This window comes from Lucilia cuprina, chromosome 5, assembly GCF_022045245.1.
Source record: "Lucilia cuprina isolate Lc7/37 chromosome 5, ASM2204524v1, whole genome shotgun sequence".
Classification (NCBI taxonomy): domain Eukaryota; kingdom Metazoa; phylum Arthropoda; class Insecta; order Diptera; family Calliphoridae; genus Lucilia; species Lucilia cuprina.
In genome coordinates this window covers 96,166-116,711 of record NC_060953.1, presented here as the reverse complement: position 1 = coordinate 116,711, position 20,546 = coordinate 96,166, and the positions used below count along the sequence as shown (strand labels likewise).

Below are 20,546 nucleotides of genomic sequence, written 5' to 3'. Positions count from 1 at the left end.
ATGGAAAACATAAAATCGGCTCTAGATCCTTAAATAACGCTCTAATCAAGAAAATAGTTAAAATCTGTGATCACTTGATTTTTTGATCAAAAATGAATTTTTATATGAAAAACATAAAATCGGCTGTAGATCCTTAAATAACGTTCTAATCAAGAAAATAGTGAAAATCTGTGATCACTTGATTTTCTCTCTAATCAAAAAAATAGTGAAAATCTGTGATCACTTGATTTTTTCATAAAAATTAATTTTTATATGGAAAACATAAAATCGGCTCTAGATCCTTAAATAATGCTCTAATCAAGAAAATAGTGAAATATGAAAAACATAAAATCGGCTGTAGGCTGCAGATCCTTAAATAACGCTCTAATCAAGAAAATGGTAAAAATCTGTGATCACTTGATTTTTTGGATCAAAAATGAATTTTTATATGGAAAACATAAAATCGGCTGTAGATCCTTAAATATCGCTCCAATAAAGAAAATAGTGAAAATCTGTGATCACTTGATTTCTTCATAAAAAATGAATTTTTATATGGAAAACATAAAATCGGCTGTAGATCATTAAATAACGCTCTAATCAAGAAAATAGTGAAAATATGTGATCACTTGATTTTTTCATAAAAATGAATTTTTATCTGGAAAACATAAAATCGGATCTAGATCCTTAAATAACGCTCTAATCAAGAAAATAGTGATAATCTGTGATCACTTGATTTCTTCATAAAAAATGAATTTTTATATGAAAAACATAAAATCGGCTGTAGATCCCTAAATAACGCTCTAATCAAGAAAATAGTGAAAATCTGTGATCACTTGATTTTTTTTATCAAAAATTAATTTTTATATGAAAAACATAAAATCGGCTGTAGATCCTTAAATAACGCCCTAATCAAGAAAATAGTGGAAAACATAAAATCGGCTGTAGATCCTTAAATATCGCTCTAATCAAGAAAATAGTGAAAATCTGTGATCACTTGATTTTTTCATAAAAATTAATTTTTATATGGAAAACATAAAATCGGCTCTAGATCCTTAAATAACGCTCTAATCAAGAAAATAGTGAAAATCTGTGATCACTTGATTTCTTCATAAAAAATAAATTTTTATATGGAAAACATAAAATCGGCTCTAGATCCTTAAATAACGCTCTAATCAAGAAAATAGTGAAAATCTGTGATCACTTGATTTTTTTATCAAAAATTAATTTTTATATGAAAAACATAAAATCGGCTGTAGATCCTTAAATAACGCCCTAATCAAGAAAATAGTGGAAAACATAAAATCGGCTGTAGATCCTTAAATATCGCTCTAATCAAGAAAATAGTGAAAATCTGTGATCACTTGATTTTTTCATAAAAATGAATTTTTATATGGAAAACATAAAATCGGCTCTAGATCCTTAAATAACGCTCTAATCAAGAAAATAGTGAAAATCTGTGATCACTTGATTTTTTGATCAAAAATGAATTTTTATATGAAAAACATAAAATCGGTTGTAGATCCTTAAATATCGCTCTAATTAAGAAAATAGTGAAAATCTGTGATCACTTGATTTCTTCATAAAAAATAAATTTTTATATGGAAAACATAAAATCGGCTGTAGATCCTTAAATAGCGCCCTAATCAAGAAAAAATCTGTGATCACTTGATTTCTTCATAAAAAATAAATTTTTATATGGAAAACATAAAATCGGCTGTAGATCCTTAAATATCGCTCTAATCAAGAAAAAATCTGTGATCACTTGATTTCTTCAAAAACATAAAATCGGCTGTAGATCCTTAAATAACGCTCTAATCAAGAAAATAGTGAAAATATGTGATCACTTGATTTTTTGATCAAAAATGAACTTTTATATGAAAAACATATAATTTTTTTTATTTTTTATATGGAAAACATAAAATCGGCTCTAGATCCCTAAATAACGCTCTAATCAAGAAAATAGTGGAAATCTGTGATCACTTGATTTTTTTATCAAAAATTAATTTTTATATGAAAAACATAAAAACGGCTGTAGATCCTTAAATAACGCCCTAATCAAGAAAATAGTGGAAAACATAAAATCGGCTGTAGATCCTCAAATATCGCTCTAATCAAGAAAATAGTGAAAATCTGTGATCACTTGATTTCTTCATAAAAAATAAATTTTTATATGGAAAACATAAAATCGGCTCTAGATCCTTAAATAACGCTCTAATCAAGAAAATAGTGAAAATCTGTGATCACTTGATTTTTTGATCAAAAATGAATTTTTATATGAAAAACATAAAATCGGTTGTAGATCTTTAAAAATCGCTCTAATTAAGAAAATAGTGAAAATCTGCTAAAAAATAAATTTTTATATGGAAAACATAAAATCGGCTCTAGATCCTTAAATAACGCTCTAATCAAGAAAATAGTGAAAATCTGTGATCACTTGATTTTTTGATCAAAAATGAATTTTTATATGAAAAACATAAAATCGGTTGTAGATCCTTAAATATCGCTCTAATTAAGAAAATAGTGAAAATCTGTGATCACTTGATTTTTTCATAAAAATGAATTCCTTAAATAACGCCCTAATCAAGAAATTAGTGGAAACCATAAAATCGGCTGTAGATCCTTAAATATCGCTCTAATCAAGAAAATAGTAAAAATCTGTGATCACTTGATTTTTTGATCAAAAATGAATTTTTATATGAAAAACATAAAATCGGTTGTAGATCCTTAAAAATCGCTCTAATTAAGAAAATAGTGAAAATCTGCGATCACTTGATTTCTTCATAAAAATGAATTTTTATATGGAAAACATAAAATCGGCTCTAGATCCTTAAATAACGCTTTAATCAAGAAAAAAGTCAAAATCTGTGATCACTTGATTTTTTGGATCAAAAATGAATTTTTATATGGAAAATTTTTATATGGAAAACATAAAATCGGCTGTAGATCCTTAAATAACGCTTTAATCAAGAAAATAGTGAAAATCTGTGATCACTTGATTTTTTGATCAAAAATGAATTTTTATATGAAAAACATAAAATCGGTTGTAGATCCTTAAAAATCGCTCTAATTAAGAAAATAGTGAAAATCTGCGATCACTTCATTCTTCATAAAAATGAATTTTTATATGGAAAACATAAAATCGGCTCTAGATCCTTAAATAACGCTTTAATCAAGAAAAAAGTCAAAATCTGTGATCACTTGATTTTTTGGATCAAAAATGAATTTTTATATGGAAAATTTTTATATGGAAAACATAAAATCGGCTGTAGATCCTTAAAAATCGCTCTAATTAAGAAAATAGTGAAAATCCGTGATCACTTGATTTCTTCATAAAAAATTAATTTTTATATGGAAAACATAAAATCGGCTCTAGATCCTTAAATAACGCTCTAATCAAGAAAATAGTGAAAATCTGTGATCACTTGATTTTTTGATCAAAAATGAATTTTTATATGAAAAACATAAAATCGGCTGTAGATCCTTAAATAACGTTCTAATCAAGAAAATAGTGAAAATCTGTGATCACTTGATTTTTTCTCTAATCAAAAAAATAGTGAAAATCTGTGATCACTTGATTTTTTCATAAAAATTAATTTTTATATGGAAAACATAAAATCGGCTCTAGATCCTTAAATAACGCTCTAATCAAGAAAATAGTGAAATATGAAAAACATAAAATCGGCTGTAGGCTGCAGATCCTTAAATAACGCTCTAATCAAGAAAATAGTGAAAATCTCTGATCACTTGATTTTTGGATCAAAAATGAATTTTTATATGAAAAACATAAAATCGGCTGTAGACCCTTAAATATCGCTCTAATCAAGAAAATAGTGAAAATCTGTGATCACTTGATTTCTACATAAAAAATGAATTTTTTTTATCAAAAATGAATTTTTATATGAAAAACATAAAATTGGCTGTTGATCCTTAAATAACGCTCTAATCAAGAAAATAGTGAAAATCTGTGATCACTTGATTTTTTGATCAAAAATGAATTTTTATATGAAAAACATAAAATCAGCTGTAGATCCTTAAATATCGCTCTAATCAAGAAAATAGTGAAAATCTGTGATCACTTGATTTCTTCATAAAAAATGAATTTTTATATGGAAAACATAAAATCGGCTGTAGATCCCTTAACAACGCTCTAATCAAGAAAATAGTGAAAATCTGTGATCACTTGATTTTTTGATCAAAAATGATTTGTTTATGGAAAACATGAAATCGGCTGTAGATCCTTAAACAACACTCTTATCAAGAAAATAGTGAAAATCTGTGATCACTTGATTTTTTGATCAAAAATGATTTTTTTATGGAAAACATGAAATCGGCTGTAGATCCTTAAACAACACTCTTATCAAGAAAATAGTGAAAATCTGTGATCACTTGATTTATTTATAAAAAATTAATTTTTATATGGAAAACATAAAATCGGCTCTAGATCATTAAATATCGCTCTAATCAGGAAAATAGTGAAAATCTGAGATCACTTTATATGGAAAACATAAAATCGGCTCTAGATCCTTAAATAACGCTCTAATCAAGATCCTTAAATAACGCTCTAATCAAGAAAATAGTGAAAATCTGTGATCACTTGATTTTTTGGATCAAAAATGAATTTTTATATGGAAAACATGAAATCGTTTCCATATAAAAATTAAATTGATTTTTATATGGAAAACATTAAATAGGCTGTAGATCCTTAAATAACGCTCTAATTAAGAAAATGGTAAAAATCTCTGATCATCTAAAAGTGTCAGTTTTAAAATTCAGTTATTAATGAATCATGAAAATTTAACAAACAAACAAATTGATTAGAATTAGAAATTAAGTGATTAACTTTTGTAATCATATACTGAACAAAACGTTTGATCGTTCGAATATAGGTAAATCGATATTTTTAAGGTATTCATTAACTAGTATGCTTCTAGCACTTAATAGATACGTAAATATCAATATGCATACATATATATATATGTATATAATATATATGTATGTCACATGTTTAATTGTTTTATTTATATTAGTATCACAATAAAATTATAAAAAAATCATATTACTTAGTATTAATATAGTTTTTAATATTGAACATCTTTGCGATAACACTCTTCACTATACTCTGTGTATTGGTATCATTCAAATAATCGTAAGAGCATTGAAATGAGTAAAAATTTAAGTTTTTCTAAAGACGTTAAAGGCAAAAATACGCTTAAACATTTGTAGATATGTATGTATATATACAATGTATGTATTTGTTAACATGTCGAGATATGGCTAGCGTATCTCAGGTACTTGTTGCAGTCGCTATTAAAAATTGTTTAGTCTTATTTTGAAATTCGGAACAATTACTACGTTTTAATACGAACAAGTTTTTAAGATCAATACCTGCCGGGTCGTGTTATCAAAAAAAGAAGGCGAAGATAAAAACAATTTCGGACAAAACAGTTCTAAAAATGTTTAGAAAATATACTGTTTACATTTAGTTTTATATTAGACGCTGATAATTGACAATTAACATATTTAAATTTATACATTTGCGGTAAACGAACAATTCAACGCTCAGTTTATCTAAGAGGTAATGAAGATACTGCATCAGGAGCAACAACAAATGCTTTAAATATTGTTACTCATACGCTTGAGATACTCGTAGTCTTATCAGATGTAAATTTTGTTATGATAAAAACAGTTTCTATAAGAATATATGTATAAATATTTTATTTTGATATTGAAGATACTCATGACAATTTTATAAGACCTTCCTTGTTTGACCACTTGTATGTATCTCTATTAAAAGTTTTATAGTGCTGGGTCATAAAGTTAAGCTCTTTAAATTCAATTTTATACATACATATGAATGTAGATATGTCCTTATTGTACTATTAACTTTAAATAGTTCTATTATGTATTTTTGTTGTTGTGTAATTGGTGAAAGTGTTTAATTGTTTATTTTATTAATATTTAGTATGAATAGAACTAATAATCGTTAAAGAAGAGTATTTTGTTACATCTCATTAGTACAAACACTAGTTCACATATTAATACTATTAATAAAAACTACATAATAAAATAGTTGTAAGAGCAGAGCAATATTATTACGATCACAAAAATTAATTCTTTATTAGAGAGATATTAATCCGATTTATTTTAGAAATTAAGAAAAAAATATTTTTTTTTTTCAATTCGAGAATACATTGTAAATGTGTGTAAATTTTTTAAAATCAAATTATTTTAAATTTGAAATATCTTAATATACAAATCTTTTTTCAACTAACGATTTGCTTCGAGTCTACATAAATAAAACGAATAAATTATTAACAATTTAATTAACGAAAAAATACTATTTACAGAGTAATTTCTATCTCTCTCTCTCTGAAAAAGATCTCTTCTAGTGTAAAAACAAAAGAAAACAAAAACCCACTAAATAATTGTTTTTGTTTTTTTTTATTTATAAGTCTGGTGTGTGTTCTTATCAGTATCATTGAGATACAAAAGTATTGTCTTCATGATGCGATGAGGTTTTCTTTTCATAATTGTCATTTGTTTTTGTTAATTTTTGCTGTCTATATATGCATGTATGCATGAATGTAATACAAATAGGTTTGTATATAACACATACACACATAATTTTTAAAATAATTTGCATTCTATGTTAGTGTGTATGTATGGGTTTCTTTTATTTTATTTTTTTTTGCCTGATTTCTGACTTTGACTGGATTTGATTTAGGGGAAAATCTTGGCATAAATTCCTATATTCACTTTAAACGCACTTCAAACGTTGAGCTAAACGGTTAAACTCATTCCAAATAAATAGTGAATTTTATACAAATTTAAAAAGTATACGTAATATAACTGAAATTTTAAATATTAGTTTTTTTTCAAAATTACGAAGAAAAAAGTGTTATAGTTTTCTTGTTTAACTTTTGTTTTTTTAACTGTTAAGGGTAAGTCATACATATTTAAATATTTTCGATTCACATTAAGTATAATAAATAATAAACGTTATTAATTTTATTATTTATTACACTAATAGAATTTTATATTATTGAATATCGAAAAACTTATAAAAACTTTGAGTTTTTTAATGTTATTATTAATTTCATACATTTACAATGTATGTATTTAACATACTCAAATAGCTACATTCATGAAAACAAAAAATCATAAGAAATCAGTTTGCTTAATACTTAAAATATAAACAGTTTCTTCATTTCAAGTTATCTTACGAGTACTTTACTTCTTATACATATGTACGTATAACGATTTTATCAGTTAAAACCAAAATAAAATTTGTGTTTATCGTTACCTAGACATACATACACATAATCATGTATATATGTAGGTATATGCACGTATGTATATACTTATGTATAAACAATTGTTATCACAAATCTAAATACATCATTTTTATTAAGAATATTTATTTAATGTCCATGTAAGATTTTTAAAGAAATCAAGCAGAATAAGTGTTATCTATATATATAAAATTCTAACGTTACTGACTGACTGACTGACTGACTGACTGACTGATTGACTGATTCATCATCGCACAGCCTAAACGGTTAAAGCTTAAGAGCTGAAATTTGGACAGGGGGTTGGTCTCCCACCAAATAGATCCACTAAGACGGGATTTTTGGAAATTCGAATGTTTAGGGGGTAAAAAAGGGTAAAAACGGGTAAAATCGGTAACCTCATATCTCCTAAACTAGAAAAGATACAAAAATAGTTTAAAGCTTATCGTCGTTCATTTAAAAAATAAGCGGACAGGTGTCTGGTACTTTTTTCAATTTCGGCCCCTTTAGGGAATAAACGGGTAAAAACTGTATTTTGGTACCTTTTTTGCACCCCATGTATCTTTTAAACCAGTGAACATTCAAACAATATTTTTGACTCCTTCATAACTTGACGAAAAAATAAAAATATAAATTTAGTACTTTTTGGTTATTCGGATGTTTAAGGGGTGAAAATTGTACCTATTTTTGGTACTTTTTTCATAAAACATTGATTTTGGTTTATTAACTTATACATATAAATACGTAATAACGGGCTCCCACTACGATGTTGCAACATTTTGGAATAGAATTTTTATTTCGTTAATGAAATTAAGCATGTAGAGCCCGGAGTAAATGAGAATCTATAAAAGGGGACTTTTTGGTACTTTTTCGTTCTTCAAAAGGTACTCTTTGAATTTTCTTTTAATATTGAACCTAGAAACATGAAATTAAGTATGCAGAGCCCGGAGTAAATGAGAATCTATAAAAGGGGACTTTTTGGTACTCTTTCGTTCTTCAAAAGGTACTTTTTTAATTTCCTATAATATTGAACCTAGAAACATGAAATTAAGTATGTAAAGGATGGATTAATTGAGAACCTATAAAAGGGGACTTTTGGTATTTTTTCGTTCTTCAAAAGGTACTTTTTGGATTTTTGTATAATATTGAACCTAGAAACATGAAATTAAGCATGTAGAGCCCAGAATAAATGAGAATCTATAAAAGGAGACTTTTTGGTACTGTTTCGTTCTACAAAAGATACTTTTTGAGTTTTCTATAAAATTTAACCTAGAAACATGAAACTAAGCATGTAGAGCCCGGAGTAAATGAGATTCTATAAAAGGGGACTTTTCGTTTATCAAAAGGTACTTTTTGAATTTTTTATAATATTGAACCTAGAAACATGAAATTAAGTATGTAGAGCCTGGATTAAGTGAGAACATATAAAAGGGGACTTTTTGAAACCTTTTCGTTCTTCAAAAGGTACTTTTTGGATTTTTGTATAATATTGAACCTAGAAACGTGAAATTAAGCATGTAGAGCCCGGAGTAAATGAGAATCTATAAAAGGAGACTTTTTGGTACTATTTCGTTCTACAAAAGGTACTTTTTGAGTTTTCTATAAAATTTAACCTAGAAACATGAAATTAAGCATGTAGAGCCCGGAGTAAATGAGAATCTATAAAAGGGGACTTTTTGGTACTTTTTCGTTCTTCAAAAGGTACTTTTTGAATTTCCTATAATATTGAACCTAGAAACATGAAATTAAGTATGTAGAGCCCGGAGTAAATGAGAATCTATAAAAGGGGACTTTTTGGTACTTTTTCGTTCTTCAAAAGGTACTTTTTTAATTTCTTATAATATTGAACATTGAAACATGAAATTAAGTATGTAGAGGATGGATTAAGTGAGAACCTATAAAAGGGGACTTTTGGTACTTTTTCGTTCTTCAAAAGGTACTTTTTGGATTTTTGTATAATATTGAACCTAGAAACGTGAAATTAAGCATGTAGAGCCCGGAGTAAATGAGAATCTATAAAAGGAGACTTTTTGGTACTGTTTCGTTCTACAAAAGGTACTTTTTGTGTTTTTTATAATATTGATCCTAGAAACATGAAATTAAGCATGTAGAGCACGTGGAAAATGAGAATCTGTAAAAGCGGACTTTTTAGTACTTTTTCGTTCTACAAAAGGTACTTTTTGAGTTTTCTATAAAATTTAACCTAGAAAAATGAAATTAAGCATGTATGCCCCGGAGTAAATGAGAATCTATAAAGGGGGACTTTTTGGTACTTTTTCGTTCTTCAAAAGGTACTTTTTGAATTTCCTATAATATTGAACCTAGAAACATGAAATTAAGAATGTAGAGACCGGAGTAAATGAGAATCTATAAAAGGGGACTTTTTGGTATTTTTTGTTCTTCAAAAGGTACTTTTTGAATTTCCTATAATATAATATAATGAAATTAAGTATGTAGAGGATGGATTAGGTGAGAACCTATAAAAGGGGACTTTTGGTACTTTTTCGTTCTTCAAAAGGTACTTTTTGGATTTTTGTATAATATTGAACCTAGAAACATGAAATTAAGCATGTAGAGCTCGGAGTAAAAGAGAATCTATAAAAGGAGACTTTTTGGTACTGTTTCCAGTGTTGCCAACTTAGTGCTTTTAGCACTATTTGCGGTGCTTTTTGGTGTGCCAAACGCGGAAAATTTTGCTCATGGTGCCTTTCTTCAAAAAGGCACTAAAGTGGTGCTTTCTAATTTTATGACAGTGCATTTAGTGCTTTTTATACCCAACATATACCCAAGATGAGTGGGGTATATTGATTTTGTCACTCCGTTTGTAACACATTGGTCGTATGTATTTTGGGTCCTTATTAAATTCTAAGGGGATCTATCCATGTCCATCCGTCTGTTCATCTGTCCGTCCGTCTGTTCATCTGTCCGTCCGTCTGTCTGTTGAAAGCACGATAGGGTTAGAACGTAAAGAGCAAACGAGTTAAATTTTTCCACAAATTTTTATATGCATCAAAATTTCTCTACCAAATGACATTAATACTCATTACCGACTTAAAAATATTCGACATAAATATGTTTTATATAAGCCAAAATCTACGGCAATTTTACGGCAATCGGTCCATAATTGACCCTACCCCCACATATGGTCACCTTCAAAAATTGATTTTAACGTTCATTACTGACTTAAAAATACGTGTTTAGCGGAGAAATTCGAAATAAACTACTTTTATACAAATGTAATCTTCCTACCGAATTTAATTCGGATTTATCGGTAACGTACCCTACCCCCTATTAAGGTCCCTTAAAAATATGAGTACAGCGATGAAAATTGACAAAAAATAAGTTTTATATAATTTTTTTACACAATTGAATCTATCCCTCATATATAAAGCCTCCATGATTACTTTATCGTTGTACTCGCAATAAAAAGATTTTTATTATAATTCTTTATGCCGAATTTTATGACGATTGGTCTATAACTGACCAACAAAACAAAATCTATGTACAAAATGTACAAAAGCAAATATTCTTCAAAAACAAAATATTCAAAATACTTTAAAATAAGTTATGTTATTCACTATCAGTGAAATTAACAATTTTTCCAGAACTCAAAAAACTTAAAAATAATATATATAAATTTTGCAAAAAAAAAATATATTTCATAAGTTTTGGAAAATTTTACAATTTGGGTGTGGGTACATCGGTTGGCCAGTTGGTAGTGTGCCTGTCAGTTTGAATGTTTAATGACATTTTACTATTTTTAAAATTCTCATCTTATTTATCTAATATTCGTCAAACATTAGTTTTAGTTCTTACGTTACTAAAAATCTAACTCACACCGGTGAAAGACTTTAGTATGACGCATGTTTTGTTTTGCAGCCCAATGTTCTAAAAAACGAATTTTGGAGTCTTGTAGGAAATGAGCGAAATAATGTGCAATTTTTATTAAAATAAACAATATTTGACTGAAAAAACGTTAGTGCTTTTTTACCCATTTTCAGTTAGAAAATTACGCTTTTTTACCCCTTTTTAATTTTTTTGCGCGCGTTTTGCTTGACCAATGTTGGCAACACTGACTGTTTCGTTCTACAAAAGGTACTTTTTATGAGAATCTATAAAAGGGGACTTTTTGGTATTTTTTGTTCTTCAAAAGGTACTTTTTGAATTTCCTATAATATTGAACATAGAAACATGAAATTAAGTATGTAGAGGATGGATTAAGTGAGAACCTATAAAAGGGGACTTTTGGTACTTTTTCGTTCTTCAAAAGGTACTTTTTGGATTTTTGTATAATATTGAACCTAGAAACATGAAATTAAGCATGTAGAGCCCGGAATAAATGAAAATCTATAAAAGGAGACTTTTTGGTACTGTTTCGTTCTACAAAAGGTACTTTTTATGAGAATCGATAAAAGGGGATTTTTTTGGTATTTTTTCGTTCTTCAAAAGGTACTTTTTGAATTTCCTATAATATTGAACCTAGAAACATGAAATTAAGTATGTAGAGGATGGATTAAGTGAGAACCTATAAAAGGGGACTTTTGGTACTTTTTCGTTCTTCAAAAGGTACTTTTTGGATTTTTGTATAATATTGAACCTAGAAACATGAAATTAAGCATGTAGAGCCCGGAGTAAATGAGAATCTATAAAAGGAGACTTTTTGGTACTGTTTCGTTCTACAAAAGGTACTTTTTATGAGAATCTATAAAAGGGGATTTTTTGGTATTTTTTCGTTCTTCAAAAGGTACTTTTTGAATTTCCTATAATATTGAACCTAGAAACATAAAATTAAGTATGTAGAGGATGGATTAAGTGAGAGACCTATAAAAGGGGACTTTTGATATTGAACCTAGAAACATGAAATTAAGTATGTAGAGCCCGGAGTAAATGAGAATCTATAAAAGGGGACTTTTTGGTACTTTTTCGTTCTTCAAAAGGTACTTTTTTAATTTCTTATAATATTGAACATTGAAACATGAAATTAAGTATGTAGAGGATGAATTAAGTGAGAACCTATAAAAGGGGACTTTTGGTACTTTTTCGTTCTTCAAAAGGTACTTTTTGGATTTTTGTATAATATTGAACCTAGAAACATGAAATTAAGAATGTGAAGCCCGGAGTAAATGAGAATCTATAAAAGGAGACTTTTTGGTACTGTTTCGTTCTACAAAAGGTACTTTTTGAGTTTTCTATAAAATTTAACCTAGAAACATGAAATTAAGCACGTAGAGCCCGGAGTAAATGAGAATCTATAAAAGAGGACTTTTCGTTCATCAAAAGGTACTTTTTGAATTTTTTATAATATTGAACCTAGAAACGTGAAATTAAGTATGTAGAGTATGGATTAAGTGAGAACATATAAAAGGGGACTTTTTGAAACCTTTTCGTTCTTCAAAGGTACTTTTTGGATTTTTGTATAATATTGAACCTAGAAACGTGAAATTAAGCATGTAGAGCCCGGATTAAGTGAGGACCTATAAAAGGGGACTTTTTGGTACTTTTCCGTTCTTTAAAAGGTACATTTTAAATTTTCTATAATATTGGACCTAGAAACATGAAATTAAGCGTTTAGAGCCTGGATTAAGTGAGAACCTATAAAGGGTACTTTTTCGTTCTTCAAAAGGTATTTTTTGTGTTTTTTTTTAATATTGATCTTAGAAACATGAAATTAAGCATGTGGAGCCCGGAGTCAATTAGAATCTTTAAAAGCAATCAGGGACTTGAGTAAATGAAAATTTAAACTGGAATATTTTCTGGTACTTTTTGAATTTTCTTTAATATTGAACTTAGGAACATGAAATTAAATAAAATAGGTCCTTTGGTACTTTTTCGTACTTCACTGGTAATGGTACTTTTATAGCTTTCTAAAATATTGAATATATAAACATAAAATTAAACACGCAGTATCCCAATTGAACGAAAATTGGTACTTTTTTGTTCTTTTACTAATACTTTTTTCTAATTTTCTGTAATATTGAGACTAGAATCATAAAATCAAACTTAAAGAGTTCTCTAAAAGGGGAATTTTTGATATTGCAGATATATATACATTTACAATAATGATATTTATTTTATTCCATTACGATGAGGGTAGCGAAGCACACTGGGTATAGCTAGTAATTAATAAAAGAAAATAATGTTTTTAAGAGAAGTGCAATAATTGAATTTTCTATACAATAGAAAAGCTTCAAAAATATCAGTGTTTGTTGGATAAAACGTATTTGTTTTACTGATGTTTAAAACTAAGTCTTGTAAACTTTAAGCACAGCCTCCGGTAAGATAGTAGTTGCTGTTTACTGTCTGATAGACTGGAGATTGTGGGTTCGATTTCCAGCAGAGGTATTGTGAAGAGCTAACAATAGGCTTTCGGATTTGATGTACAAATTTTAGTAAATTTCATGTCCAATGTCGCTTTATCTGCTTTACATACCCTGTTTTCAAAAAAGATAGCTTATAGAGGATATTTGCAAAAAAAAATGCTGACTGTAATAAACAGACGTACAGACATTTGCTGCAGAAGACTTTTTAATTTAGGATTGCCTTTAGTTGCAAACATACTTTTTTATAATTAATTAAAAGGTAAATTTTTCTGTAGAAAATTATCAAATATTTTGTTGTTTTAACCATACGAGGACTTAATCTTATAAAGCAAAAAAGCTTCATGCTATGAAATTTTAATAAACGACCTTAGTAACCTTTTGCCTTTGAAATATGGTCGCAGACACAGCAATAAGTAGAAGGTGATGGACACAGACATTTCTTAATTTCACTTGTATCTAAGTAAAATTCGCACAATTTTGTGATAAGAATTGACGAAAAAAAAAAAACAATTGTACATTATAAAGCACAAAAATGCGCATAATATATTAAAATTATGTTGGGCAGTTCATAACATTGTTAATTAAGAGATTAAAATGATTTATTTTTAGAATCAAATTAAACGAAATTGAATGCACTTTGCATTATTGTCTGTCTGAAGTTAAGACCAAAACTAGACATCTTTAATTAAATTTAAATTTATTTGTATTCGTATGTACATACGTACGAACGAACAAGTGTATGTGTGTGAGTTATTGTTAGTGCATTATTATATTATAATTCTCAAAATGAAACTAGAGCATAAAGACTGAAATCCTTAGTCTAATATTAAATCATAATTATATCAATTAATTCGCATTATAATAATTTAATTGTCATTTGTGAAATAATAATAAAAAATACTACTTAATAAAGTTTATGATTATTATGATGCTGATCATCACAATAAAGATTAGAAAGAATCATTCAAAGAAATTGAGATTGAAATTGAAACTGAAACGTAGTACGTATTGTTGTATTTATAAAAATTATATGTATTTTAATAATGATTAAAATAGGAACAGTTTATTGGCATTGATGTTTCTTATAGAGTTCATAATTACAATAGTTTTCAATGAATTCAAAATGATGCGTAGTTACGTTCAATAAAGAGATTTAAGAAACATAAATTGTCCTATTACATTCTTCATTAAAAATTTATCTTCTTTTCTAAGTTCTTTGAACTTGAATTTTAGTAATTGTATATTAATTACCCTATACTCATAATCAAATATTTATTCTATTTCAGAATAAAAAAAAAAAAAACAAATTTTGTATAAAAATTTTGTTTTATAAATCTGAAATAAAAAAAAAATATTTCATTATGAATATGGGGGGTTAATCTTAATATTGAGAATGTGGCTAAAGTTTATCATTTACTGCAACAAAAAATGTAAATAATTTAAATAATTATTTTTTTATTAAATAATTTTTTGTAGAAGTTCACAATGGTCCAACAACCCTCTTATTGGAAAGTTTTAACTCGGAGAAAACAACTGTCGCAAGAGGGCGCAGATGGGGAGAGTAAATTAAATCGTGTTTTAGGTTTATATGATTTAACCGCCCTAGGTGTTGGTTCTACTTTAGGAGCTGGCGTCTACGTATTGGCCGGTCAAATCGCAAAAGATCAAGCTGGGCCCTCAGTAATGCTTTCGTTTGCCATTGCGGCCTTGGCTTCGTTGTTAGCCGGTAAGTGAAATATTTTATAATTAAATTATAATGTTGATGAACCGTTGCGTATCACTGTCAAATTATAGGTATATGTTATGCTGAGTTTGGTGCTCGTGTGCCTAAAGCAGGTTCTGCATATGTTTACAGTTATGTGTGTATAGGGGAATTTGCAGCTTTTGTCATTGGTTGGAATCTAATATTGGAATATATGATCGGTACAGCTAGTGTGTGCAGAGGTATAAGTCTTTATTTAGATACTCTTATCAATGATACCCTTAAAACCACATTTGCTGAAGTAGCACCGATGAATGTTTCTTTTTTGGGAAGTTATTTTGATTTCTTTGCCTGTGGCCTAGTAGCAGTCTTTGGAGGTAAGCTCAATTACTAATAATAATGTAAAATACCACTACAAATTATTTCTTCGATAGTTGCACTGGCTTTTGGTGTAGAAGCATCAGCGATTGCAAATAATTTTTGTACCTGTCTAAATCTGTTCATTTTATTATTTGTTATTATAGCTGGTTCAATAAAAGGTGAATAGATGATTACATTCCTAATGTTATTTTCAACAAATTAATTTTCTATTGTTAACTAACACTTGCAGCTGATTTTTCGAACTGGACAATTGATGTTGATACAGTAAATAAAACCGAATTACCACCAGATGTTGACTTGGGCATGGGAGGGTTTTTCCCATTTGGCTTTACCGGTACATTAAAGGGAGCTGCGACCTGTTTTTTCGGGTTCGTTGGTTTTGATTGTATCGCCACAACTGGTGAAGAAGTACAAAATCCACGCAAAAATATTCCACGATCCATTTTGCTATCGTTGGTAGTGATATTTTTGTGTTATTTTGGAGTTTCAACAGTGATAACACTAATGGTGCCCTACTATTTGCAAGATCCCAATGCTCCACTTCCAAGTGCATTCAAAGTTGTTGGTTGGAATTTTGCAATGTGGCTTGTGTCTATTGGAGGGTTAGTGGGGTTGCTTGCTAGCTTATTTGGAGCTTTGTTTCCGTTGCCCAGAGTAATGTATTCTATGGCTCAAGATGGTCTTATGTTTAGAGTTTTTGCACAAATTCATCCAAGGTTCCGAGTGCCTGTTATAGGTTCAATTGTAGCTGCCATGTTGACAGGTAAGAAAACGCAAATGACTAAATTAAAAGATTTCGTTCAATAGTATTGTTTTTAGCTCTTATTGCTGGTTTATTTGATTTGGCTCAATTGGTAAATCTTTTGTCAATTGGCACCTTATTAGCTTACAGCGTAGTGGCCATCTCTATAACTATATTACGTTATATGGATAATGCCGATACTTTTGGAAAATCACAATCAAATGGAAATATTGACAGCGTAAATGGTGAGAATGGCCATAGCAACGGAAATGGCAATCATCACGGTAATGCCAATGGTAATGGTTATAATGTATCTGAAAATTCGCTATTGACTTCAAAGGGAGAACGTACCACTTTCAAGGCCGTGATGGTGCAACTCTTTAACTTCAGGCGCGAATACACTCCCAACGAACTTTCTACAATTATAGTTGGCACACTCATCACCGTATTTTGTAAGTATAATTAAATTTTTCACGCAGAGAAGAACTTTTGAAATTTCGTACATATATAAATTTATATAGGTATTCTGTCAGCCGGTATTGGCTTGGTATTTATGCAAGCATACGACGCACTGATTAATAATCAAACCTGGGTATTAGTTATATTGGGGGTACTATGTGTACTCACTGCGTTTGTATTACTTTGTATATGTTTACAGCCGAGGGAATTGTGTACGCGTGTATTCACGGTCCCCTTTGTGCCCTTCGTTCCAGCCATAAGCATATTTATAAATATCTATCTTATGTTACAATTAGATGTTATGACTTGGATTAGATTTGGTGTATGGATGGCTATTGGTAAGTTTACATTTAATTTTTGATTAACATTATTGGATCTACATTAAATATTGTATAAAGCATGTCCCACGTCACTTTCGAATATACTAACCCATTTGTTTAATGCATGTCTCTACTAATTAAGGAAACTATCATTGCAACTAGGTATCCCTATGTTTGTAGCATGTTGGTGTATGTATGATATAAAAAATCCAGCTAATAGACATCCGGATAGAATAGAATTTGAAAGACTTTTAAAACTTTCATCTCAAACTCATCAATCGAATTTTGAAAATGCATTTATAGACAATTTTAATAATGATCTTAATATATCGACATCGACGCTGATAATGCAACAAAATGAACGTTCCGTTAAAAGCCTTGATGATATCATGGATCTAAATGAAGTTGAGGAAGGCTTAAAGGAAGTAAAACATCCGAATGGTCAAATTTGTTATATCGAAGATAGAAACAGCCACAAATCGCAAATATCATTACAAAAAATGGACGAAGACAATGAAATAAATTATGCAACCTTGCAAAATGACACTTCCGAAGAGGAAAAGTCCGTAATAGCATTGTTGGATAATGTACTTGAAAAAGAGGATGACAATTATCAACTCTTACAGACATATGACCGCAAAATCAGTATAGACTCCGAAATGGAACCGAGTGTTACCAGAACCACAACAGTAGCCACAGTACATAGCAGCAGCAACAGTGACAGTTCGGAAAATTCCACAAAAAGTCCAACGAATAGCATAGATTCCGGTATTGGAACCTATGAAGAAATGCAAAAAATAGCTCAGGAACTGGTCGATGAAATTTTAAATAGCGAAGATCTATGGTTAGCATTGGAGAAACACAAACAACAACAACAACTGCTAGAAAATACTATTCTCAACAAATCCAACAATAGAAATGAATTACATAACAATGAAGTTGACAATTTAAACACGTCAAAACAAGAAAATGAAAAGATAATTAATGCCTTAAAAAGAGTCCAATCTGTAGAATCCGTGTTATCTTCAAACTCAGTTGATGATCCTTTACATTCCGAAAAGTTTCGCAGTAAACTAAGTAAATTAATTATAAAACCACCTGAACCAAAATCTGTCAAAGACGACCACAAAACCGAAGATTATATTCAAAACATACAACCAAAATTAAAACATTCTAAAAGTGAAGCTGATATTAAAGTATTAGTATTGAAAGCAATAGAGGATTGTCATGCCGACATAGCCAATAAAAAAGAGGAACCAAATACTGGTGGGGAAGTTGGGAAATACATTCCAAAGCCCCCAAAATTTGATCCCGTATTATACAAAACTATAAATAGCATAAGTAAAACAAAGGGAAGACCCAGTTTAGATAAACTATTGAAAACGGATGAATTAAGAAAATCAAAAGATCAAAAAATAGATTCACCAGAAAGATACGACACGCAAAATAACGAATTGTCATTCAAACAAAAACTTGAGGCGATATTGAAACGGGGACCTACACATAAGCCTCATATCGGAACGGAATTGGTAAAGACGAGGCCTAAATCCGAGGGTCCCTTACAATTAACCACCGACAATCTTAATATTCCACAAATTGGTAATAAGCCTAAAAATAATCTCAATAAAACATCTTCACAAATAGAGGAATCGAAAGAAGTTTCAGCACCTATAAAAACAATTCCAATTGAATTATAGCATCTTACAATATTAAAAATTAATTAGTAGTCTTATTTTTTTTTAAGATGTAAGATGTAACATATGTAAATTTTGGTTGTCTTGTAGCATGTAAATGTTATGTTATATTTAATATTTAATATTCTCCAATTTTTTGTACAGAAAATTTAATCTGAATGAGCTTTTCAAAATTTTCAAATTTCACAAAATATTTTTTTATGAAAAAATATGAGGTAATTTCCTAAAGGATACCTCTAGAACTAAACTTTTGAGATGTGATATATTAAAACCTAATGTTCACATGCTTATGTATATCACTTCTAAACATGTACTTAAAAAAACACACACACATAATATAATACTTGATTTGCATGCTGTATACTGGTATTTAACCATCTAGTCGTTAATATACATACATACATACATACATATGTATGTATGTATTTTGTAATATCTTTTATTATACAAATTTTATGTCTATTCCTTTTTTTCGTAAACCAGGTCTATCAATTTACTTCTTTTATGGTCTTCCCAATAGCTTTAGGGACTTAAAGAGGCAACGTGTTGGTTGGCAGAAATTAAAATACAGTGAATATTTTTAAGATTTTAACATCTTTTATTAAAGTTAATTTAATTATTTATAAGAAAAATTAATGAAAGTGTATGTTTACACAATACATACATATGTATGTATTAATTTTTAAGAAATACATTAAGATTTATTAATAATTACATATTTCCCAACAATGAACAGCAAATAAAAAGTATTTAATTATCACACCAAATTTGATTTACATAAATCTATTCTACACCGTTCAAGTTTAGTATGAATTAATATTATATTTTGTAACAAATTTAATTTAATGTTTCCAAAAAAATCAAAAATTATTAAACATTCTAATAATTTATATTTAAATAAACTTTCTTTTATATCATACACCTTCGTAAGAATGTTATACGTATATAATTTTATCATTTCGTTTGTAATTTCCAAAATAAAATTGTCCGACCCTAAAAAGTATATATGTATGTATGTATATTATAAATCCTTATATATAGCAGAGTCGATAAAGCACTCTTACTTCTTTAATTTTCAAATAATTCAAAATATAATTTTGAAAACCAATTGGGAATTAAGGTATGTTCAAACATTATGGTGTAATTTAATTTTCCACTAGCATTAAGCTTTGTATTATCATCCTCTTCGCAAATAACTTTATACTAAAGTCATTTGTGTAATACAAAAAGCTTTTACTACTTTACATTTTTATTTAGCTATACATAACCAACACTCAATTCTATACTGTTAACATAAAAGAACCACTACAACCGGAACAAAAAACATAATTTTTCCCACAACTTTACACTATTCCATCCTGTTTTTATTTTTAACTTCTAAAAGATGATCGAACTGCGTGAAAAATGTACGTCAATTAGAAGAGTATTCAAATTAAAGACAACTGATAAAATTTTACTAACAATTTTTAATTTAAGATATGAGATGAGTATGAGTTAAACACTTTATTGCACATTTGAATTCTAGTTAAATTTAAATTAAATAATATAGAAAACAAAAAAAAAACAACTTACATAGGTACGTACTACATTTCCTTCATTTCCAGTTTTTAATTCACCAATTTGAGATTTCTAATTATGAACTTTAATTAAGCCTTTTCTT

General features: G+C 28.7%; 1 protein-coding gene across 3 annotated transcripts; it reads left to right on the top strand.

Moving 5' to 3' along the window:
* Positions 1-5,253: 5,253 nt before the first annotated feature.
* LOC111690743 (cationic amino acid transporter 3) lies at positions 5,254-19,653 on the top strand. Of its 3 annotated transcripts, none has more exons than XM_023453295.2 (8): positions 5,254-5,554; positions 15,065-15,314; positions 15,383-15,667; positions 15,725-15,829; positions 15,901-16,434; positions 16,491-16,865; positions 16,935-17,210; positions 17,355-19,290. In XM_023453295.2, exons 2-8 carry the CDS (start codon positions 15,074-15,076, stop codon positions 18,887-18,889), a joined length of 3,351 nt encoding a protein of 1,116 aa, XP_023309063.2. In that variant the 5' UTR covers positions 5,254-5,554; positions 15,065-15,073; the 3' UTR covers positions 18,890-19,290. The 3 variants fall into 3 exon arrangements, with proteins under 3 accessions (XP_023309063.2, XP_023309072.2, XP_046808086.1); XM_023453304.2 differs by lacking the exon at positions 5,254-5,554 and adding an exon at positions 6,735-6,920; XM_046952130.1 differs by lacking the exons at positions 5,254-5,554; positions 17,355-19,290 and adding exons at positions 6,741-6,920; positions 19,370-19,653.
* The last annotated feature ends 893 nt before the right edge of the window (positions 19,654-20,546 follow it).

Excerpts from the sequence above, each read along its gene's own strand:
- LOC111690743 (XM_023453295.2), top strand. The coding sequence starts at position 15,074 with ATGGTCCAACAACCCTCTTATTGGAAAGTTTTAACTCGGAGAAAACAA. Across the intron at positions 16,435-16,490 it reads TGTAGCTGCCATGTTGACAG|CTCTTATTGCTGGTTTATTT; the intron begins GTAAGAAAACGC and ends TATTGTTTTTAG. Across the intron at positions 17,211-17,354 it reads TGGTGTATGGATGGCTATTG|GTATCCCTATGTTTGTAGCA; the intron begins GTAAGTTTACAT and ends CATTGCAACTAG.